General features: G+C 38.9%; 1 protein-coding gene across 1 annotated transcript in view; it reads right to left on the bottom strand.

The window, feature by feature from the left end:
* Dgk (diacyl glycerol kinase 1) overlaps window positions 1-25717 on the bottom strand; it is a 56794-nt gene that overhangs the window by 17224 nt on the left and 13853 nt on the right. Inside the window, exons 3-4 of the mRNA XM_076692857.1 lie at window positions 13751-13879; window positions 11577-11665 (exon numbers count right to left, since the gene is read on the bottom strand). Coding sequence (XP_076548972.1) covers window positions 11577-11665; window positions 13751-13814 — 153 coding nt within the window. The 5' untranslated portion in view covers window positions 13815-13879. The remainder of the gene's footprint in view (window positions 1-11576; window positions 11666-13750; window positions 13880-25717) is intronic.

A 25717-nucleotide genomic window follows, 5' to 3' on the forward strand; every position in this document is an offset into this window, starting at 1 on the left:
AGATCAAACATTGCTTTCCCGTTGCGTTTAAAAACCACTGGATTCGAAGATCGATGCGTTGACAGACGAGTAACAGTCTAAGCCATATTTTAGATTGATTAAAACAAATATAGACACCATTTGCGAGTGTTGCTTCCAGCCGTTTAGAAACGTTCAAATAAACTGAAATCGAAGGGAGAGCTTCGGACCAAGAATAGTCTGTATATCAGAATTTAAAAAGCTCGCTACGTAAAGCTCAAACGTTAAATCTGTCTGCAAGATGCTCTAGACTCTAGAATGCTGCGTTCGTAGTACACTGTTAATTTTCGTTAACAGTTCTCATGGTGAAACGCGGTAAAGAAAGGATGAAAATTAGTTGATATTCTTATTTCCAATTGTCGTGTCGTGGGTATAGACCAGGAATCATCAAAGGGGTCGATCTGATCTCGGGGGTCGATGAATACCATTGCTATTCGATCGCAGATTTATTGACAGCAACACTATACGATTTTCGTTTGGAATGCCATTTATTTATTCTTTTTTTATTTATTTGTTAATAAACGGGATTAACCCTTTTGATACAGAATTTAACAAAAATAATTTAAAACAAAAACCATTTGTAATTACAATATAGTAATTAAAGTTTAGCTGACTTTTTCTTTCTCAACTTTTTTTTTACAGAGGTGAGAATCAGCAAATTTTTCGGGGTCAATGATCAAAAAAGTTTGACGGACCCTGGTACAGACGAAGAATGTTTAATATTAATAATTTTCGAAGGTTAACGAAGAAAACTTACGTAAGCAGCAAGCAACCTCGTCAGAAAACCCGGATGCTGGATGAATGCGTGCGTGGAATAGTGCGTACTACAGCATATAACCGTCACGAAAGAAACAAACAGAGAAGCCCCTCTATTTTCGGAACATCAGCCGGTCCACTGTATATTTAGATGATACGTACCCGTCTATCATGCTCGGTACGAACGCGTGTGCCTACGCAACTATTCCCTTTCGAGTGACGCACTCGAGTAAGGGTGCCACTGACCTCCTCAATAAACAATGCACAGGAAACATGAATAACGTTTCATTGTTTTCTTTTTTTCTATTCCTTTGAATTTAATCCGTTCGTTCCGGGTGGTGCACATATGTGTATACAACGCGTAATCCGATGATACACGTTGCTACCATATTCCTTTACTTTTCCCTCGACGACGGAAAATTTCAACCCTTTAACGACCATTAGATTTTAGTTGGTTGTAAATATATAACTAAGTGTACAGAAATGGTGTTTGAAATATTATGGAAGCTTATATGGGGTATAATTTTCCACGAACGTGAGGTATCTTGCTGTAATCTTTGGTAGACCAAGCTAAACCGCTACCCATGGTGAGCGATAGCAACAATCGCGGTGGATTACTGGAATTTACCACATGGTATGCCGGCAATGAGTATTGATTAGCATTCGATATCCCACGGAAAATTTGACGCGAGATCAAACACATTGATCCAGCCCTTGGGATAAATTATTTTTACGTCGAAATGAGATTTTCTTCTCTCCTAATTAAACATTCCATTCCGAAACGAGCTGTCGTTCTAAAGCAAACATTATCACAGCGAAAGGTATCGTGTATTTTCGAATATTCTCGGCTAACTAAAGATTAAACTCGTTAAAAAGCTGCATCTCAAACGGAGCGGAGAGTTCTGTGTGTCACTAGCTCAACAAATACTCCTCCCCCTTAAGTCGTTGTAACAACCAGCAACCCGTTCAACTTCAGCCATTTTAATTGCTTCCTCCGACTTCATTTCTCCCTCTGTACGGAATATTACGCTGAACGAGACACGGTTTTACTTTACAGCCCATTTGTACGACTGTAAAATACGACGAGACTCGGGACACGTTCGATAAAAAGGAAAGAATATCGGTTCACCGACCGGGATCAACGTGGATTCACGGTCTGAAAACTACCACGTCATTGTTCCCATGGTAACTGGATCGGGGTGAAACCGTGACGTCACTAGCTGCAGCTCAGGGTGACGAAGGTCGGTGCACCCGTTGCTGCATCTGGTGTGCATCTGGGCAATGACGTCACTGCATCGTTTCTTCTCGACAGCAATGCACGCGACCGTGCACGATCGATACTCGAAAATGTCATTTCAAATTTCTGATTCTACCCTGACATTTTCCAACGAGCCGAACAAAGGTCGAAGAATATTTATAAATAATAAAACGTGAAAATTGAAAATTTTTACATACCTCGCGTTTTCTTTTTTGCGAAAATTACCAGACAAAGGGTTGGTAATAAGCATCCCCTTATTCGTTTCGAGGCGATTGATTTACGGATTCCTGCCGATCAACCATTATTCGCAGGTTTTTTACGACCGACAAACGGTCCTAAATTCTTCGTCCGCCACTTCGAATTGTCCCGTACACTCGGCAGTCGATTTTTCATAAAATGAAGTTTGGCGCCACTCCAGAAAAACATCGTTTTCCACAGGGAATCTGTTTATTTACGTACGCGCAGCAGCGACGCAGCGTGAACGTATTCAAGATACATTTTCTTGCTTTTCATTAAACGCTGTTCGCACGGTGCGCGTTCGCTCGACGTTTTCCTCGAGACTGAAAGTCGCTGTCGTGGAGAAGCAATCAACGAAAGGATCCTCTTATTTTAATTTCGTAGCAGCACTTTAGTCGCGCCACTTCCATTCAATTCATTTGTTCTTACCGTCGATATAAAAGAGGAAGTTCAGTTCGCGATGAAAGAAATGAATTCGTTGAGACTTCGCGATCAGCAGAAGAATCGGACTGTTTCCAATTAGCGAATAAAATCTCGTTCTGATTCTGCGATTTATTCATATTATCTATGACCGATGCATGGATATTTCGAAAATTTTATCAAATCATTTACACCATTTCAGGAAATTCAAAGGAGAAAATCATTAGATTACTTGGTGTCGTAACAGTTTCATAGGAAAAGAGGATCATTACGGCTGACCTACTTCTTCGTGCAGTACTTTCCTCGATATTTTAGTGTTTTTGGTCGATCTTGTTGTTCGATACTTTAACTGTTTTCCAAAGAAGAATTTCTATCCATTTATTCCAGATAAATGAGAATCAATCGAGAGTTAGAGAAAGAGATTCGTGAGTATTAGGTAAGGAAACGTAGAAAGTCTAGAATGATTTCATGACATAAAAGTATGACAAATTGGGATTTATGATATATCAATTTAAAGCTTAAAATCTGAATAAAAATCTGCAATTGCGCTCGTTAAAAATTATTTCTTTCATTCCTCGCAGAACGAAGTCGTAACGAAAGGGCCAAAAGGGAGGCCCGGGCCACTTCGAAACAGGATAAAGGAAAAAGATAAAGTTTTCGTCTTAAAAGCAGTGCTCCTAGCTTGCAAATATTTTCTTCGCGATCCGGTAGGAACTCGGTAGTACGGACGTATGCAAACAGGTAACAAAGACAGAGCAAGATAAACAGGAGGTTAGAAAGAGAACGAAAGAAGACAGAGAGGAAAGAGCCGCTGTTACATCGCGAAATTGCATAGTAAATTTTGCTGAAGAGATTCTTCGAAAACCCCCTTCAATTTCTTTACTGCAGTAAAAAGAAAAATTTGCTTAGCCTGCATTTTTTCCTCGAAATGGCTACTGTAATCCCGTTTATATTTATTGGGTTATTCGAGAAATTCGTCGAGTTTGCAATTATCATCTTCATTGCATTTTTAATTACAGTGGCGCACAGAAGTATTCGGACACCGTTTAAAACAGACTACCTCATTTAAAATTGGACTACCTCATACAAATTAATTTACTAATATATGTGCTTCTGTCGTTTTAAAAAATTACAATTTGTCGAAATCGGGAAAAAATAGTAAAGGCAATTTTTTAACTTTTTCATTTGAGCCTGTAATTAAAGTTTAAAATATGACATTTGTAAATTTAAGTATGTTATTTGCTGAAAATTTCATCGAGATCGGTCAGTGCACATGTTACATTTAAAATTTTAATTACAGACTGAAATAAAAAAGTTCAAAAATTGCCTTTTACTATTTTTTCCCCGATTTCAACAAATTGTAAATTTTTTAAATGACAGAAGCACATATCTTATTAATTAACAAGATTAATACTTTTACACGCCACTGCAATTACGAGCCATATAACCTCACGAATTTCTGATAATCCCATAAAGATTTTATTTTCGTGTCACCATCAAACTTTCCTACGAACAATCCAATATTTCATCCCCTTTTTTTATTTCCCATACTAGGTATATCATACATATTGAACGAGTTTATATTATACCTTCGAAGCAGAAAGTTGCTCGTAACGTTGGTCACCGTGTTTCTGGAATATCGTGAGACGTTTCGCTGCGACTGCACTTTCGTCGATGCGAAATTTTCACGGTTGACGCATTGCCGCCGAGACAATGCGAATGCTCAAACGGGTGTCTCTTTTAATACGAATCCCATTTATTTTCTTGCGATCATTTGAAATTTTATGGGAGTTCAGAGAGAGAGAATTTATCGCGGTGATAATTAATAGAGGAGAATAATTAACGAGTGTTATCGTGAATATCATATGTCAGCTTTGAATACGTGCTAGACATATTCAGCTATGGCTTTTTATAGATCTCTGACGTTGATTTCCGGAAGCCTTAATTGAATTTTTTTACGCCAAACTAAAGCATAAAAATGTCATATTCTCGAAGCTATGAAATGATGAAATTATCAAACGAGTATATCGGTGTAATTCGAGTTTCGAACGCGATTCAATTTTCTGGAAATTCGCAAACAAAAGTATTGAATATCAATCGTTATCCGCGGCCTTTGTCGCACTTGAATCCTGGTTCAATTATTATGTTATTACAGAAGCAAGAGAGGAATTCATTGGGGAGTTCGCGGAACCGCGATTTACGCATCCTTTATTTGCAATTTCCATAATTCACGCATCCTCTCTGTCATCTCGTTATCTTCCTACTTCATATTTGCAAACCTCAACGAGAAACGCTCTACTGATCACTGTACCCGCTTGTCCCGTTTATTCGACTTTTTATCATTTTTGCCAGCTGTCCAACCAGAGTTTACCCAGTTCGTTAACGTGAAATTCGGAAACAAATCGACATTCCATATAACCCTATTACGGGATATTTTTCGTCTGGTCGCAGAATTTCGTGGAAAATTTTCCCATTTGAATATCCTGAACGAAACTTGACGAGTTCAAAAGCTAAAGTTTTACACATTTAAAATATTGATATTCCTTTTGAATAACACATAGTACTCGCGACCTAGTTCCTTAGAAAATTGAATCACCTTTTAAGAAGTCTGGTTATAAGGAATAATTACTAGCTTGTTCCGTATTGAATGGTTGATTTCGAAGCGTTCAAAGTCGAATATGATTTCATGGCATAAAAGTATCAGAAAATAGCGCTTACGATACATGAATTTAAAGTTTAAAGTTTGATAAAGATACCTCTATAAATGATTCATGAATATTATTAATACAAAATGGTTGATCCTGCGTCGATACCGGAGGAGCATCAAAACGCGTCTACTCTGAACGCTTCTTTTTTTCATTTTCAAAAGCAACGTAAGCTATCGCGATATACTTCATCGAGCGTGAATAACTTGACATCAGTGGCCATAATCGTTTGCGAAACGCGATGAAACGAGCCGAGGGAAGTGTAATATCCGTCGGCTGTTCATGTTCTGCTGGCGAGAAGTTGTTCCTTACAGGAAGAGGGTTTTGCATGTCCGAAGGTGATGTATGATTCCCTACTCGCCTCGGCTTTCAATTTCACAACAAAGTCCTTGCTTTTTCTCCTTGACGACCATTTCATTTATACTCGATGAATAAAAAATAGATGGTAATTTCCCTGATAGAAACGACGCCTCGTTTGGTTTGAAACAACTCGCGATCTTGAACGCTACTACTCTTGCGTCTGACCGTTCATCGGTACACACTACTTGCCAGCCGAGCGCAAGTTTCGCGAACTTGGAAATAGGATCGTAAACATTTATGACAGTTTGCAAACACCAGCAACAAGATTTTTCACCAATTTCACGAGTCTCCTCCCGGGAAAGTCTCGAATTTCCTCTTCGAAACTTCTAATATCTATGACTTTGCTTGGCAAGTAGTTTTGGTAAAGGTACGATCAGACGAGGGTTATTCAGCTTACTATCTCGTCCATAAACAGCTAAATATTTTCTTTTTATATTAACAAAATAAACACTCTCGGGGGAAGTCAATAAATTATTTCAAATGTCCTTTCACTGAATCTCAACTTGAAACAAGTAGTACGTGTCAAGCTATGGTCAGACGTCCGCCAATACCGTCGCGCTCTCATCGATGGCACGCTGTCCCCGGTTCCCGGAGGCGTCGATAAATTATACGCGTACCGGAAGTGGAGCATATCGCGCGGTCAGAGCACTTTGCGTCATCCCTGTTCATCGTGGACGAAATTAATCGCGCGGCGAACCAACCAGCTACCGGATCCCCGAAAAAGATATACGTTATATAGGTGCAATCCGGTCAATCCACTTTTGATAGGGTCCCTAGCACGATGACGCGTTCACCACCCTACATCTCTCCCCTCTTCGTCGCATCCATGACGACCCTCTCTTTCTCGAATGCGTCACAGATGACGTCACTAGTAACTAGGCAACCGCACCCTTGCGGTCCACGAACACCCGGTTTTTCCTACCTTTCCTTTCCACCCTCCCCGTGTCCTTCGGCCTTTCATCCTCAAGGACGAACCTGGAGGAGAACCTCCTCGGGGAGTAAAAAAAAAAAAGTCCCTCCCTATCGTGTATACTACAATTTTTTCGTTTTTAATAATTCATCGTGTCGGGTGTTTATTAATGCACGTTAAGTGCCATCCTGAAAATGGACGTCGCTGGTTAGACACATCCCATGGAAAATTCACACGATGATGGATGGTTGATTTTCAAATTTCTACTTTTAGTTTGTTGTTACGTGTGTCGTATTATTCGAAAATTATGAGAGTCCGAAAAAATTCGCTCTCTACAATTTATACCGAATTATTATAACACCAGGTTTCATTGCGACGATTGTATAAGGTTATTCAAATTGAGTGTCGCATCTTCAAATTGAAATAAAACGCAAAGTATGTGATTTTTGTAGGGTTTCTTTATTTTAACACAAAGTCTACTGTGTGACATTAATTATCAAAGACAATATTATTCAAATGTCCTCCTCGGCTTTTTTCACGAGCCTGATGCGTTTCACCCAATGTGATTTTGTTGCTTTGGATTATTATTGGCGTAAACTTTACTTTCCATAAACCCCATAAAACAAATCTAATGGTGTTAAATCACCCGATCTTAGTGGCAATTGGCGTCTCTTCCTCATGAAAAAAGGCGAAAAAGGACCGTTGAATGATTTTTTCATAATTAATATCATAAAATAGACTTTGTATTAAAATAAAGTAACCATACAAAAATCAAATACTTTGCGTTTTATTTCAATTTGAAGATGTGACAATCATTTTGGATAACTCTATAATTGAGCATTGAAATATTATATCGTGACATAATAAGCGATATAATGTAATGTTAACGCAACGTGATATCAATCTTTTTCAAATAAAATTACAACTGCACCTCTCGTTCCATTCATTTTTAACCACCTCGTGGATGAAACGCGTTAGTTGTCACATAACAGTATGCCCTGTCGTTAAATCACAGGGAATATCGTTCGCGTCGATCGAATTCAGTTCATTCTATTTTTTTTTTCTATTCTATTATTCTTGTTTCGCGATACAACGACGGGATTGCGATTACATCATCGGAAACGATACACCGTGATCGTAATTCTAGATGATATACGGCGATAGGCGATGCGCGTTCAAACTCTGAAGAGAACCGTTCTCGACGAGAATATCGCGTTCGCGGCTCGATATAGAACCTCTTCTTTCACCGTTCATCCTTCTTGTTTATCCTTGCCTACGCCCTGCTGTAGGCAACTGTTTCCACACTGGAAAATTCCTCGAAGGGTGGTCGAAACCCTCCCAGATACGCGTACCTGTTTCACGAATATTCCTCTCTGTTCTCTTTCCTCGTCGTCGTCGCCTCGGAACAGAAAACAGAGGCTCGGAACACGAAATTCACTGGGACTCATGTTGCAAATTGCTTTCGTTAATGGTAATGTTTTATGCATAAGCTGGCGACGATACTTGGTTACACCGACGATATTCTATTGAGGCAGCGAGAATATCGAATACGAATGATTTTTACGCGTTATCGTTAAAACGTCTACGTCCGACAGAAGAAAAGAGAAATGTTTTTAATAAAATTTACAAAATTACTTATCCTTCGCGATATAGACACGACACATCAACGCGTGTTTCGTTAACGAGGCGAATCTTCCAGCATGAAAGGACATAATGTACGCTTGATAGATCGATATAAATATATATATATATATATATATATAAGAACAACAGCAGGGTGAAATAGCGTTTAATCGGCGCGAAAGAGGGGCACAGAGAAATGGAGCAGAAGAAGGTCAGAGTAAGGGTCAAGAGCGGATATTTATTCTTCGCAAGAAATAAACCGTCTTAACGTAGGAATTTAACGCCACGCGTCTGATCAACATCTTTGCGAACCATCCATGGAAAATTAACGAGTGTAAGCTAATTAGATATCCATCCCAGTTATAATTAGAAGCTTGTGTACTTTCGGTGAATTAAAATTCCGGTAGATTTCAACGAAGTCGAATAAGGAAGGGATAAGCTGCCGCTTGAATAGGTCAGCTTTAAAAGCGCCGGTTTATTTCCCAGGCGAAAGGTATGCCAATCGTGGAATTACACCAATTCCGAGTCACGAGAACTTCCAGTTCCGCGTTATTACGTTTCCTTAGGACAATGGAATCGCGCCTTGAAACTTCACTCCAGGGAAATGATACGATAGCACGCATCCGAGTTATCGAGCGACGCAACCGATGGTTTATCTTTTTAAATTTGATCTACATTTCGCTGTACATCTCGGGTCGGGGAAAAACCGCGGAAAGAAAGCAATTGAAAATATTCAGTCGAGCTCGAAGAGAAAAACATAGCGGAATATAAAGTCCAGGGAAATGAGGCGCGTTCCGAGAAACGAGGGAAACTTTTTCAAACGCGAGGTGAAAAATCAGAAAAATAATATATAAAAACTTTCGTCCAAATGAGGGTACTTATTAAATTACATTTTTAATAAGGTCGCGCAAAGGGTATACTGTAATCCAATCAACAACAAACCGACTTCTTCTCGTGCTAAACTACTAATAATTTAATAAACAACAAATTCAACTTGGTCTCGTTTCGCGCTGAAACTCTAACAACATCTAAGCGAAGATAAAGTACACGAACTCTCGGGCAAACTGATATAATCAATCAAACGGGACACCTTCAAACAACATCGTTTCCTATCACTTTAACCTTTTCTCACTAATTCAAACTGGACGATGGAAGTCACAGTAAACATCCGACCAATTGACCCGTGGCTGCTTCCCGGTCTAACCGGAAACGAATCTTACCTCTTGATCATTCGGTCAATTAATTTTCTTGAGGAAGAAAGCTACTCTGGAAGACTCGAGTGATCGATAGACTCGAAGAATGATTTTCTTGGAAATATCATCCGAGATAAGCATTTATTCTTAAAATACGGACAACTATCTTTCAGCGTGTACGCGAAATAAGCAAAACAGTTGTTTCCAGGAGCTGCGAATACAGGCCTGTCTCGTTCTCGCGCGATTTTTCACACCATTGGTCTGGCGTGTGGCCAAAACAGAAACAGCGTTTCACGAACGATTAGTCAGAATCTTTCCGGCGTTTCGGCGAATCATTGCGGCCGAATATTTCCAGGCTAACCTCCAACAACTCGATTCACCCGCAATTATCGGCTCGATTCGTTTCCAATTGCTTTTCCATCAGGACGAATTTCCAAGTTTTCCTAGGTGGCAATTTTCCCGCCGAAATTCGCCCATTCTTTGGCCACGGAAAATCGTCAATTTAATCCTCTGATCTGATATTCGTTAATTTGACAAATTAAGTAATGACTGAAATCACTCGAATTATCGAATACGATCGCTATTAGAAATCGATAGAAACTCGCAGCCGTTAGAACCATCGGTCCTTTCGAAGAGCTTCACACCTTGTACATGCCAGATTCGCGGTCCCTTTGTTCACGAAAATTGGATCCCCGATGTCCAACCTTTGCGTTCTGACGTTGCACGTCGAGCAAAAAGCCGTCGAGTGTGGTAACTTTTGTTCCTCGATTCTCTCGTTCAGCGAAAACGAGATTTCGGCTCGTCGATTATCTTCCATCGATCTAGTTTTGTTACTACTCTTTTCATTTCTATTCGACGCTGTTGATTGTCCACTCCTGGGTTAGCAATTTTTTTTTCTTCTTTTTTTTTTTCAAAGGAACAGTGTGTTTTATTTGTCGATCTATTCGAGTGTTTTTGAAAAGCTTTCGTCCTCCGAAAGAGGACGGTTTGTTAATTATGAAACTACATCGAGACTCTGAAAGGGCAACGATATTTTTTACCACGAAACAGCTTTAGAACTGTCTTGACTTTATTTTTTGTACGCTGCAAACGAGACGAGTGGTTCTACTACGCGAGAAGAAGTTGGTCGCGATGGAAAAGCTGATTTGCCGTGTTCAGCGGCGTGAACGACGCGAGCTGTAAGCTGCTTTGCCAGCCAACAGAGTTTCGATAGAGCCACTCGTAATTCCCTGGAGAATCATTATCGATGCGCAGAATGGTAGCGGTCGCTATGGTCGATATTCCGAACGGGCGTTTTCTGCATATCTGGCTGGCTAATGGCGGAAATATGCGAGCAAACGGTCCAACACAAACGGATCGTGCGATCACGACTTAACTCCTTGCTCCGTCAACCTAATTACGAGTTCTCCGATGAACATTCTTGCTCGAATCAACGTCCGTTCCTGATTTTCTAATCGGTACTTCGAATTCCTCGCTCCGTTCCTGATTCCCGATGTGGACCGAACGATGGAATAATTCAATTTTAACGAACCAATATCCGGCTTTCACCGATTTATCTCACGCGTGACGATTTTAACTTCATTTTTCAATCGTAGAAAATAAAGTCTCGAAAAATCCTAAGAGTACATACGTGTTTGAAACGAAGCTTTCGACAACTTTTACGCGAGGAAACTTTTCGGAAAACGATCGGAATCAATATTCTGCTCGACGTCTCTTCACCTACGATAAACAACTTGTCCCGAGCCAGAAGTTAAACGAATTTCAGACTCTTTGAACGAGCGACATTCGTTCCCATGCTGTCGCGTCGATTTCAGGATGAAACTGGAAACGACGTCCACCGTCGTATTTATACGGACCCACGTGCACACAGACACATAAATCGTGTGGTATAAACTCGCAATAACTCGCACCTGTTCACGTGGATCCAGACGTATTCCCACTGTAATAGCCACAGAAATAGTTTGCAGTTTTATGGGACGAACACCTCTCCAAGACGGTAAATACTTTCGGCTTGTGTGTACGTATATTCCATTCTTATCGATTTTCGAATGTTCATTTTAGAAGATAAAGATTTTGAAATTTTTTAGAAAACTTACCCCGTCCGGATGATATTTCGGCGCACCACTGGGCGTTGTGTTTGATCCGCAGAACTCGGTGAGAACATCCTGTAGCTTTCGCGTGGAATCTGAAACAATGAAGTTTCAAAATGACTTTCTACAGTGACAGTTTCCTGTTTACCCACATAGAGAGCACAATTTCAGGATCTCAGTAGAAAGTAGAGTGAAATTGTGAAACAAATTGGACAGTGAAAAGTCTGCTTGCAATCAAAGCTAACGATTCTTCGATTTTTTAGAAATTATAAGTTTCGAGAATTCTAATTAGAAATTACAATTTCTCGGATCTACGAATTCCTAGTATTCCAATTAGAATATACTGTTATCCCGATTCTCCGCGAATCCAAGATACAAAACTCGATTACCCAAATTCTCAGAATTCTAATCAGAATCTCCAGCTGCTCCGTTTCTCCTGAGCGAAACGAACATCGAAATTGCTACAAAAAAATCAACTCGATAATCCGTGATCTGGAAAGCGTGAAAATCGTCACGTCTGCGCGGCCGTTTCTCGTAAAACCGGCTCCATTTCATCAACGATAATCCTCGGAAACCAAAAATCGTCTTTACCCATAAAATACACTGTGTCGAAGCTTTACTAGAGTGTCAATAATTCGCGGTATCGCTGGAGGCGATAATTAAAGTGATATTGCTCAATTCGTCGAGTAGCTATCGGTGCGAAACGTATCCCGTCGGAAAAAAGGAGAAAGAAGGAAAGGAAAGGTGCACTTTCCTCGATTTATTGCCGGCTCGTTTATAAGGAAGAAAATTGCAAGAAGAAGAGGCAGGAGAGAAGGATAGAAGACAATCGATTCGTGATTCAGTTGTTTGCAGAGGAAACAACGCCGATAAATTGACTAATAATAGGAGACCATTGGCCTAATCTACCAGACTCGACGTCATAATGCACTTAACCGATAGGATATTTTCGGCCGGCGACTATTTTCAAGACGATTGACGAGAACGATGATGGATCATGCTCGTGCAACGTTGATTAACTGTTCTCGACAAAAACTGGAAATACGAATCATTTTTTTTTTTAGATCAAACTGGAAACAGACCATAGATTTTTGGTTCGCTCGAACTGAGATTTTCATAGAAATTTAATTAACACGTTGAACGCCACAGTGAAATGGGGCATTTTTTGTGGAACATATTAAAGCTCTAATTACTAAGAATAGTAATAATTAATTTTCAAATTTTAAACTTTCTATTTGCCATTTCACATTATTTGTACCATAGCAATATTACTTAAAATAATGTTTTTCTATTGTTTCAACGTGTTAATTAGACAAACTAGTACCACGAATAAAAATTTCTCCAGAAGGTGGTAATTATAAATAATTAAGTTTCTGTTAATGTATGGAATTAAACTGGCGTGGTACGAGGGTGCAGTAGAAAGGAGCGAACATAGTCAGACAGAATTCAATGCATACTACTTAAACGTCGCGTCGATTCGAAACATTGAAAGATTCATGAGGTATTGAATACGGCTAGGCAGCAAGACATTTCACCGAATAATACTCGGAACAGAGTATTAATGAAGCGGTGGAGAAAATACATCGGTGCGCGGAATTACGTAAGGGAGAGACGTTTTCGAAATTTCGTAGTTTATCCGAGACATAGTCACGCGTTTCGTCGCGACCAGAATAAATCTCGTTTTCCCTCAGACGACGTCATTCGAATTTACATAACTCCATAAACAATGAGCACGTCGTTTCATGGCTTTCCCTCGACATCTCTACCCTATTAGTCACGGGGGGATGTATTAAAATCATTAAAAGTAAAACTGAGACGTTCTTAGAAGACTCTTATATCCTCGTTATCTGGCAGAAAATCTTATTATGCAACAGTTTCCTCGAATCGATCACTACGAGTATCGTGATCATTAATTAAAAACGGTAAACCTTATTGTCTCTCTTCTGTTGATAAATGAGATGCCGTGTAATTAGAAGACTTGAATTTTATCGTCGACCACTGCATTTCATTAATAATTCTTTAAATTATAAGTAAAACGATCAAAAATGCATTCAAAGGATTAACGTATTCACGTAACATCGTTACGAACCATCTGCTCGATGATTTATTTATTTCCGACACTTGTTTCTTCTCGACTTCCATTCGAAGGTAGAACAGTAGGTGCTTCACTTTTTACTTACAAGCTGCCAAGTCCTGGAGCTGTTGAAATTCCGCCGGTGAGAGCTTATCCCAGTGAAAGGCCATCCTTACTTCTGGTCTCTATCTCCCGCAGGACGAACGCCCAGTTGCTGAACGCTGAAAGTCGTCACCTGTCGACAAAAAGATATCCTCGTGTTAGAAAAAGGTTTTCCTTGTTTAGGGAAACGTTTCCACGTGGTACCATGGAAATTTTGTTCCAGCAAAACACGACACGAGTAAAAATACTTCAACTCTCCTACAGTCGCACATTCTAGTTTATAACATCACTAATGGGTTAATTTACACGTTCAGCATGTGCGTAGGTTTCCATGAAAATTTTATAATGAATTTTCAAGCTTCTTCGTTAGCGCACGAGAAGATACTTGAAATAAAAAAATTTTACTTGGTACCATGTATTTTAATCAAGAGTTTACTATGAACAACGATAGGGTTCCCGAGTACATTAATTAGAAACTACCTGATGTAATTTACTTCGCAATCGAAAGAACCTTTAAAACGAAATTACATTAGGCTGTACATTCATCTTCATTAAAGAGTACACGTTCATTAATTCTGTTGCTTCGTTATAAACTCACAATCAACGCAACTTCCTCGAATTTTATTTATATGAAATTTTCCTCCAGCTAAAAAACAATGTATGAAAATGCATAGTTCCATGCACCTCATTAAGCGCATAATCCGAGGAGATTGCTTGTCCAGCGTCAACAATTAACCAGCAAACATCGTCATTCGTTCGGCAAATGATTTATCGAGCGAACCGCGTGTACCAGTTTTCATTTCAAACATTTTCGTCCTAAAAGTCCGATAATAATTCACGCATCGGAGATCAAAGGAAATCGATCAGCGAACAAAATCTTTCAAAAACATTCGTCGAAGCAGACTTTGCGCCTGTTCTTTTTCATTTACTCCGCTTCTGACTTTTATTTTCCAAGCTGCAGAATCGGTAACGGGATATCCGTTTTCGCTGAAAAATTTCCACCGTTTTCTCTGGTATTTCGACGAAATGGGCCGAATCTCGTCTGCCGAATGATTTCTGACGATGATCGCGAGCACCGGAAACTAGGAACCTTGAATTTCGAGGAAAGAGATCTTACGAAGTGAAATATGTAACGCGATCGTTGGGTATCAAAGAGGAAATGGCACTCCCGGAATAAGATAGCGAGAGTTGTACAGGAAGTGGAAGTTCGCAGGTTCACAGAAGAGGAGCGTTTCTCTTTTCGACGAAAAAATTTCTTTACGAAATTCGAACAGGATAATTTCGAAACGAAGAAAGCGTTAAACAGTGTAGAAAAGTAGTGCGGTTTTTCAGGTTTCCTACAGGAATTCCCTCGGAAGTGCAATTGTATTTTCTTCGAAAGCGTTAAGGAGAAGAAGAATGCTTCGGAAGTTGGAAACATTGGGTCGACACGCGGCAAGATCCGAGCAGGAAATTACAGGGAGGAAAATATTCCGAAAGTTCTCGCGTTTCGTGGGAAACACGGAAGTTTATCAGGGAATTCGAGGGAACGTAGATGTGGAACACGGAACAGTTTGTTACTCTTATCGCAAACTTTTTCTCACTCGATCAAGAAACGTGTGAAATAAAATATTCTACACATTTTCGGCGGAGTTTCGAGGAAATAATGAGCAAAGATACGAGAAACACCAGCAGAAACATATTTAGAGTTACATTGATACATATAGATCGAAGCTTTTAAATCATTGGCCTATATAAAAGTACCAAAAACTTTGAAGATTAATAAATCGAAATGATTAAGTATTTCACTACGAGTGAAATATCGTTTGTAGGAAAAAGTTCTTGAAAGAAAGGAACGTTTCTTGCAGCTGTTTGAAACATACTTGCATTAAGAAGAAAGTGGAAATGATAAGATCAAAAGGATCGATGGAGATCGTTATACACTTTGAGTCTCTTTAATTATTGTATTTTAGTTGATTATTGGTTCGTGAAATTGAACGGGAAATTTTTAATCGAGGCGAACCAGGTGATGCTCTTCCCTCATTCGTTTCCGGAAACTTTCAACTTTTTTTTTTTATTTCATTCTCCGGAGAAGTAGAGTAATTTGAAAAACTTTTTATTCCAAATGCTAATGTCAGGTGATATCGTTCCCCGCGAAAGTTCGAACAACTATTAACTTATGATAATTTCTCCTCTGATCGATACGCCTCGAAGACGAAAAATCCAATTTTAGTTTATACATTTATTTTCACACGATACCCGATCGTGTGATCCGAGAAAATTACGCGTTTTCTATCTCTCGACGAACAAAACACGTGGAACCTTTCCATAAACGCAATTCCCTAATTGGTCATTAGTAAACGATTATCTTCTAATTGGTTTCAGTTTCAATGTATTAGCTTTATTTTGGTAACCACCCTCCGTCGCTTACGTCACAAGAACATCCGTCCCTTTGTTCTCGGATGACTATTTCAGTAGCATTATAAGTTAACAAACGACAGAACAAAGGAGACTTCGATGTCGTTAATTGACGAATACCACGAAAATGATGAAAATGGAACAAAGAAGAATTTCTCGGAAGAAACAGGAGGTTTCTGTAAGATACAAGCTCGTTTCGATGTCACTGTCACCTAGACGAAGACGATACATCATACTGGTAATGGAAAATCCGTGGACGTTTTCCATCGTTGGATCGATGCTGTCGAAACAAATGCTGGTACGAAGCTTTCAAGCGGAATATTCAATTCTTCCATCGATTAACTCCCAACAATGTTACTTTATCACGTTACCACTGTTATTTTTTATTCTACCAGGAAGCGATAAGTCCATTCTAAAAATTTTCAAGCCAGCTTGTATGAAAAGGGTTCCACGTGGTTCTCAAAGGGTTAATACCGGTCATATTCTTTCGAGGTCCAAGCTAATGTATTCTTCTTCTTCCGTCGGCACAAAGGTAGTAGTAATTCGTTAGATTAGAGGGAATAACGAAGTTAACCCAGATACCAGCTTACACGACTGGACTTACTCTTCCACGATAATGCAATGCTAAGGTCGTTGATAACTAATTGCAATTATGTTCGCGTCATGTAAATTAAGGGACACGCATTCCTGTTCCATAATGCATCGCGCAATATCCTCAACTGCGTTGATTTCATGGCTAAAATATTTCAATCGTACCGCACAATTTTCACTGCATTGTACGACAATTTCTCCAATTTTCGGTCAAGTTGATTGCATAAACGACCCCGTTGTAAACTTCACTTTCAACAATTTCTATAGCAATTACGGTACAACCGTTCCTCTTGTTTCGTGCAACGTTAAATTGAAGGGAAAAAAGAAATCGAATGGATGTTACTTTGGAAGATAAACGACTGTCTGAAGGGAACAATTACCTTCTATAAATAAACACGACAGGGAACGTGTAATTTAATTATTGTTTCCCCTAATGGAACTCTGTTGCTTCGTAGAAACTGTACTAATTATTCGCGCACGCCGCTGGTTGTCGCAATTATTTAAATTAGTCGAGTTAAGTGTTGACCAAATATGCGTTTCGCTGAATGGATATTATCGTACGTTTGTTTGTTGTTTTCCAATTATCTCGGCCGAAATTGATCTCAGCGTTATTACGCAATTACTATGAAAAATTTACCTACACTCTGAGTAAATTAAATTTGTGGAAAATTCATGGTTTAATTCGTTCCAACCACCTCGCGTGTCGCCGGCCACTAAAAATTGTTATCGGTAACATCGGCTTATTAATTACTCTCATATCCTTAATTTTCGGTAAACTCGTTACATTAAAAAAAAATATTTCAATATTCGAAACATAGATTTTCGATGAAAACTTGTTTGTAACGAAGGGTAATCGACAAATTGCAATTAGTTTAAGGAAATAAAGTGAAACTGGTTTCATCGATAGAGGAATCATTACACAAAGTGCCCACTGCGTCCAAAGTTCTATTGTTGCTAAATGGTCTCTCGACACAAGTATCTTGGCACTCCAATTAAAGTAGAGGGTGCAGCGATCAAACAAACTAGCTTCTCCGTCAATTTCTCGCTTTTCTGATGAGGCTAATCATCATTAGACCAAGATACTGATTTAAATATTACTGTACAATGATAAGAAATAAGGCGAAAAAATCACCTTACTACTTGTTTCTCGGTAACAGGACGGTGGTATCGTCATTCGCATCAACAGGAAGCACTTCGAAAGCTCGAGGAGCGGTATGCGATAGGTAATGGCCGTTAATAAACTGCTATTAGTCGGATTAACGAAGACGCGATATCACCTGAGGCGTTGTTCCATGATTACGAACCTGACGGAGTAATGTGCTGGCTGCTCGATAACAAAGATTCACTGTTTCGACTCTGTTGCCGGAACAATCGAATAACCATGAATGATTTCGCGCTCGAATACCTTCCATAGAACCGTTCTATGGGTCTACGGGTACCATTGTAAGGTAAATGCAGAAAATCCTACCCAACGGACAAAGGTTTTATCCGGGAAATGCAGCGAAGGAGTAAGGGCTGATAAAGGGATGGACTCCCTGCTAGTAGAATGAAATTAAAATTTACTGGGTTAGGGGAAAATCCATTAGGCTCTTTTTCCCTTGGTTAACATTGTTCTATTGTACGATAAAAAAGAAAAGTGAAAATGTAAATGTGAAATGTTGTAAAATGTAAAATTTCGAGCTTTGAAATCTGATAAAATATGTAAATTCGTGGTAGAAATGAACTCCCCATCCCGTATGTGCATCGAATAATAAAATGTACGAAAAGTGAACATATAAATAGGTAAGCTTCTGTACGGAGGATTAGATTTTATATATCGTCCGATCGTCCAACGAGACAGAATATAAAAATGTACTCATACTTTGAAAATATTCGATTCGTTAGCAGATATCTCTCCGTTGCTTCGATTTTAATACAAACTTCTGTTTTTTCCAATAACGAGTCACTCTCGTAAATTTTTCAAAGCGACGAATCATACGGAAAACTCCATAAAAATGATCTTCCAATGAATTACCATTGAAATAATTAAAACCGTCACTTGAAAAGTCCTGTCTACTGGACGAAACAAAGCCGAGATCGGGAGAAAAAAAGCAATCAAATAAAAGGCAGCGGTGATAATAAACAAGTTGGAAAACGATATGAAAAAGCGTGGCAGAGTGAAAGAGGAAAGGTAGCAGGATTAACAACAGATGAAAGAGAAACAGTCCGATGAACTGAACGAATAAATGAGAGCAGAAAAGGCAACTGAAAGAAGTAGGATGGTGAAAGGTGACTGCGGAGCGGGATAGCGAGCATTTAATTAAAAACGAAGGGCGTGAGCCTCTCTTGGATGTCGTCAGAGCGAACGTACGAGAACGAGTGGAATTTATTTACCAGCGTGAAAGTTCCAATGCACGAACCCCGAACAAATTTCAGCCGAGACGTTATTCGGCTCGTTTCAAGTGCTAGCACGTTGCCAAAATGTGTGCAGATGGATCGCTATTACAGAATGAAATGAAAAATTTGTCTGATCGATATAAAAAGAAAATGAACGAACATCATTTTTTCTTCTTTTTATAGTCGAATGCTCGGATAGAAAATTTAATCTAGATAAGAATTTATGCAAAATTTAATGTCCCGCGCCGATTTTTAAAATTATTATTATCATTTCACGAATCGTTCGTTTCAATGTTGCGATTCGTGAAAATTCCGCAACTGTAGCCACGATTTATCACCATAGCGAAAATACTTCTCGGCTATAAGCCGTCTCTTTTCGGAGAACAAAAATTGGATGATGCATAACACGACGGGCAATAACTAACGCGAATCTGAAATTCAAATAGGACTACGTGATCGCAATTCGAGTATCATGGTAGTTTGTGGTTGCATTAGAGATATCTTGTTGTCCGGTCTTTGACGAAACGGAGGCTCGCTCATTTTTAAAGCGTTCCGCGTGAACGCTTTTGAAATTGAAATAACAAATTCGCCACGGGACGAACGCCGCCGGTGATACTCTTTATTCCATCGTCGAACATGATTTCCCGCGATAAATTTATTTTCCAGCTGTCATAAAGCAAAAGGGAAAGTCATCCTTTCAAAGTTTCCGACAAAATAATATCTCATCCATTTAATTTATCTGCTTTTGATACAAACTGTTTCGATAATTACAATTTTGCTTGAAAAATAATTCTGATAGCCGTGAAACAATCGCGTTGCCGTTGGAAATTTAATTTAGTGGAATAATTAAAAGCTAAGTAAGAAATTACGGTACTGATGCAAAACAGATAATTAAAAAAATTAATCCTTAATATTCTTGTCATAAGTTAAATATAGCTCTCCTACTGTGATATTCAACGTAGTCAACTTGAAAACTCCATAACATTCAACCTTATACAGTGGGTGATTAAATAATTAGAGCCATGGTATGAAATATGGGTTTTTCGTGTTTGTGTAAAAATAGAGCCACAATTTTAAGAGTTTTACATTGTATAACTTTTAATTAATAATTCTCTACTATTAAGATACAAAAAAATACTTATAAAAGTAAACAAGTACATTTAAAATATCTTTTAAATTGAATTCTTTTCAACGTACTTTCAATTTTGATTGCTTTATTTCTGCCCCATACTTTTATCAGGTATTCAATCGATTGACATTCATTATTAATAGTAAATGTTCCCACAAATTTTCGATGAGATTGAGGTCCAAAGAATTTCCAGGCCAATCAAGAACTTTCACTTTTTTCAACTGTGTATCATAACTTTACAAGCATTAATACATCATAAAAAAGTAACAAAAACTCTGTTTAACTCGGTTTTCATTTAAGAATGAATCATTTTTATGTAAAATCATCAATTTATGCGAATGGCTCTAATAATTTGATCACCCACTTGTACTCACAGCAAGTAGTATAGTCAACGCTTGGTCAGGCGTAACCTGTGCGCCTGACCATATACGCGCTATACTACTTGTTTCAAGTATTCAGACACATTTTCTGCCTGAATCTTTACAGGTAATTAAAAGAACATTATTTCTGGGTCAAAAGAGATCCACGAGCGTTAAAAAGACATCGATAAAAGACAAGTAGTAAGAAGAACAAAAAAGGGGAACGCAAAGGAAGACCACGCTTATATAACAATTTCCTTCGTTATCTGGAAAGGCTGGTTGCTCGGAGAAACGAGAAAATATCATCGTAACATCTCGCGCTGTCTTTTTCACGCGAAATCTTTTTAACCGACGAGCTGCCGGAAGTCTCGTTATGCATCGAGCCGGCAACATCAAAGGCACTCCGGTTGATAAAGGTGTGGGAGAGGGTTTAAGGAAGATCCGTGAGGGGCAAAGGATGCCTTTGCAGCGGCGTAGGGTGAGGATGCCAGGAAGGAATCAATACGTACTAACCGTCTGGAACGCGTTTCCACCAGGCATCTAACCGTGACAAAATCAAGGACTCGCTTTTCCATGCGATCCTTCCTTTCTCTTTCCGATTCCACTTTCCTGGAAATCACTTTGCGAACTGGTTACGTTGTAAATTGTTAATCTGCAACGGTAGCGAAATCCATGCTCTTTTCCAAACTTCAAAGGTTTTCGTTTCAACATCTAAATAAGCGTAATTATAGAGGGAATGCTAAACGAAAATTTTACAATCCAGCAATCTAATTGATTATCGTGTTATTAAATATAATAACCGCCGATAAAGAACGTGTTAAATTAAATATTTAGAAAATTCTTGGATTTTATATATTCAACCGAAACATTCCTGGCTATGAAATATTGTCGGAGATGAAAAAGAGCTTTCTGAAGTGTACGAGAATTTTCTCAAGGGTTCTGTTATACGACACACTCTCGAGGGTCTGAATATTTTCTCAAATAGTACAAGCTCTCGCCCGGACTCCGTGAATAGACGTGCTTTAAAACTGAGACTATGCAGACTTTAGGTTCGAAATTTTAAATCCTCTTCGCGAAGGAACACATTTTCAACTTTCTTCCCCGAGCTCGTATTTTCGATGGCTTCTTCCCTCGAATCTTTCCAATCAGTCGTTATCCTCGTTATACGTTTGAAAAAGAGTTAAAAGGGGAATTTAAAAAATGGTTGCAATATTTTTTATAACGAACAGAGATTGACGCGGTTATTGTTGACCGCGTTTCCGCAAACACGTCAATCCGTGCGGAAATTTATGGCAATTAATAAAAAGAAAAAAAAAAAAACAAATCATAGGATGAAACAATCGCGTACAATTTCTGTCTTTCGTTTGTTCTATCGTTTATTTATATTTTATCAGAAAAAGGAATGGAAAACTTTCATCACCGAGGACCATCATAGCAAGCAACGTGTGAAAGAATACTTGTCGCGTCTGACACATTTCCCATATCACAATACAGATACAAATTGAGGGCATTCCTTTTCGCGTCCGCACCGTGATCTTCATTTTATCGCAACCTTCGCGAACGTCCGTGAGATTTAGAAATATCGCCGCGAATGTATCGTTGTTGTCGAACAAACGTGAACGAATTACGATGTTGATGCAACGAATACCGGTGGATCCTTGGCGCCGGATATCGTCAGGCAACACGTATCCAAGTTCCAAGAATGATAATACCACGGAATCGATTCTCGATTTGAGACAATGCAGCGAGGTATCATCGCAAACGTAGCTGTACGAAATAATACGGCTTAAGCTTTAACCCTTGAACACCGGAATCTGGGTCAATCGGGACCCTAACTTACAAAACGTATACAAGGATATTAATCTAAGGCTAAATGTATAATTTCTAAAGGAACACTGTAGATTTTGGAAAATTAAAATAATATGCAATATAAAATTAAATTAAAATTGGGGCTCTCTCCATGGTCCGTCGTCCGAGGGTTGGACCCTAATTTACAAAACGTATACAAGGATATTAATCTAAAGCTAAATGTATAATTTCTAAAAACAGTGTAAAATTTGGTAAATTAAAATAATATGCAATTTATAATTGAATTAAAATTGGGACTCTCTCCATGGTCCGTCGTCTGAGGATTGGACCCTAACTTACAAAACGTATACAAGGATATTAATCTAAAGCTAAATGTATAATTTCTAAAAACAGCGTAAAATTTGGTAAATTAAAATAATATGCAATTCAAAATTGAATTAAAATTGGAGCGCTCTCCATGGTCCGTCGTCCGAGGCTTGATTTTTCAAGTTGTAAACGATTATTCGAGAGCCGACCATGAAATTTTAAGTAAATAAAAATATGAAAACCCAATGTTGGAGTATATCAATTGTTACACTACTTGAACAATGCCTTTTCATAAAAACGTTTCATTGTTTCACTATCACAACATCAGCAGTGAATCGAGGACACATTAATACCGAAGTGTGCTTTTCGATTGACGTCTATTTGATCTGTCATTCGCTGTTGCAACGAATTATTAACCATGATGACCGGTTTTTAATTGGATAACCGATCAAACGGAACGTGTTGAATGAACAAACAGAAACGATAGTCGGGGGAATGCGACGTGTCACCGGATATTGAAATAGGATATTTAGTTATAATAATTGAAAAAGACAATTGTATTATTGAAAAATTAACAATTTTAGATTTCGTTGTGTTTCAAGATACATACTATGTTTTATCTCTTTCCATGAGCTTACAGTTTGATAAGAGTTCTGAGCGATAGTGTGCGAGGTGAAAAATGTATCGAGAAGTGGTGATATAATTTATAGTCGAAAGATATCGTTCACGTTCTTCTGCGAGTGCAGAATCGAGAGAGGAGCTCGATATTCAAGCCTTGTACCTTCTCCCTTAACCTTTACAGCTGCCTTCGATTGCGCATTGTTCGCATTCGTCGCACCCCGTCCACGCTTTACGACAGAATCTAATCAAAATTTTTTCCAACACCCGCTTACGAAAGTGTCAATTTGCCACCTCCGAAGGTAGCTGAAAATGATCAACTTTCATAAAACTACTATACAAAGAATAGGAAATTCATGAAATCAAAGTTTCGGAGAAAATATGGTAATCCGAATGAATTTTCCAACCGGAAATATCTCATTTCTCATAGACGATCGATATAAGAAGAATGGATCGCGAAAGATAAAGAAGCGTGTACGCGCGAGCTCCATTTTTCGAGCTTATTGCCAGCGGACGCGAGCCGAAAGGCGAATCAGCGCCGAGGAAATTTACGATCTCCCAGCCGTAAAGCGATTTAACGTTGCTCGAACGTTGATACTTTCTTTTTTCCCACGAAAGGTCCACCGTGGAATTAGGTGAAGTATATAGAGAGGTTTCTACTATAATCAGGAGGAACGATAAGGGTTGAATGTGGGTCGAGGGAGGTAGGGAAAGCTCCTTCCAACCCGTTCGATGTCCTAATCTAGAGAACTTGCTCGATTTAGAGAGACTACTCGATGAAATGTTACAGATATTTCATTGGTTTCATTTGAATCGAATGAAATTCAATGAAATATTCTTGTGACACTCGGTGTGACAATATTTTCATTAGATTTTATTGAACAGTGTAAATTACAGTGAACGATGTACTTCAAATTTCCGTATAAATTCTACTCTCTTCGCGTTTTAATGGACTGCAATTAGTAGCGTAAAGACAAGTTCAAAGACGCACCCCCCGCATGCATTAGCGAAATCCTCCATGGTCGTTCAAAGTTTCAGGAACTCGTTAACACTCTGACTAGCACTGTAGAATTACCCACGTCTAACGTTATTCGAGATAACACGGATTATTAACAATATCAAATAATCATTCTTCAACTAAGAATAGAGATTACAGAAACGATTAAAAGCGGCTATTTCCAAACTTGTAAAGAATATCGACCTAATCGCGCATCGAATTCTCATTAATCAACCCCAACGATGACCACCTCTCAAGTCCAGCTTATTTTTTTTATTATCTAAACGGTGCGAACGATTTTCTCCGGATTCCAGTTAGTCGATCCGTTCATCGCCGCGAATGTTTCTAACCGGTCTAGAGTTTCAATCTTCAGCGGGCAAATGGGAAATCACGAGGGACCTCCTCCAAAATTGGCCAATGGTAGAGAAAGACAAAAAAAAAAAAAGGAAATCGTGGTACACGACAATAGAAGAAAGATAGCAAAGAACGTACGACGAGGATGAAGGGAAACAGATAAGGGATGTTCAGAAAGGAAGTAGATATTCGGCTGGGACGCGTTTATCTCCACGAGGAAACTTCTTTTCTCACCCTCTCCTCTCTGCTTTTCTCGCGTCGAGTTAAACCAAGCACGTTCGATCTAATGTTTTCATCTGTTCCTTTTCGTCTCGTCTCCTCTCGTCTCGTCTCTACGAGACTAGACTGTGAGAACATCTCGAACCTTGCCGAACAAAGAGGGCCTCGAAAATTAAATGATTCTGTACTGCTGTTAACAATTGCAATTGTGTAGTTGTTGCGAAATAGTATTTAAAATTTTATCAGTGAATCGAGAGGTGCATAGGTAAAATTTCGAAGCAGGGGATGTTGTAACTGGTAATTCTGTAGGAACTCTGGAATATAATCCCATGTAATATCTTTTCGGGGTAGGAAAAGAAATATGATAAAATAACGAGAGCTATAAATTTCACGAGATATCCGGAAACGTACCTATGGTTTTTAATGAAGATTAAAAAAGCAAGGCTGAATTACGAAAGAGAGAAACATCGTCATTTCTGAAAGTAGTTTTACGTCATCGTTCACGGTTCGGGATCTTCCGTTTTTGTTAGGTCCAAAAATATTTCATCGCTCTATTTACCCTCAATTTACTGTTTTACGTCGATCGTTAGTCGTGTACGTAAGTAAACGCGAAACTTCTCTTGCGCGCAATCGGCGTCAGGTCTTCCGTGAATATTGCCATTGTTTATACACCATTGTTCCTGTGCGTGTGTTCGTAACACAAAAGCTGCATCACGGGGGAAACCGTTATTGTGTTCTAATCAAACGGTTGCTCGGCTGCTCGCGTCCCGACGTTTTGTAACGTGACTCGATTTTCTATGCATCATTTGCAAAAAC

The sequence above is a fragment of the Osmia lignaria genome, chromosome 16, assembly GCF_051020975.1.
Source record: "Osmia lignaria lignaria isolate PbOS001 chromosome 16, iyOsmLign1, whole genome shotgun sequence".
NCBI classification, from domain to species: Eukaryota; Metazoa; Arthropoda; class Insecta; order Hymenoptera; family Megachilidae; genus Osmia; species Osmia lignaria.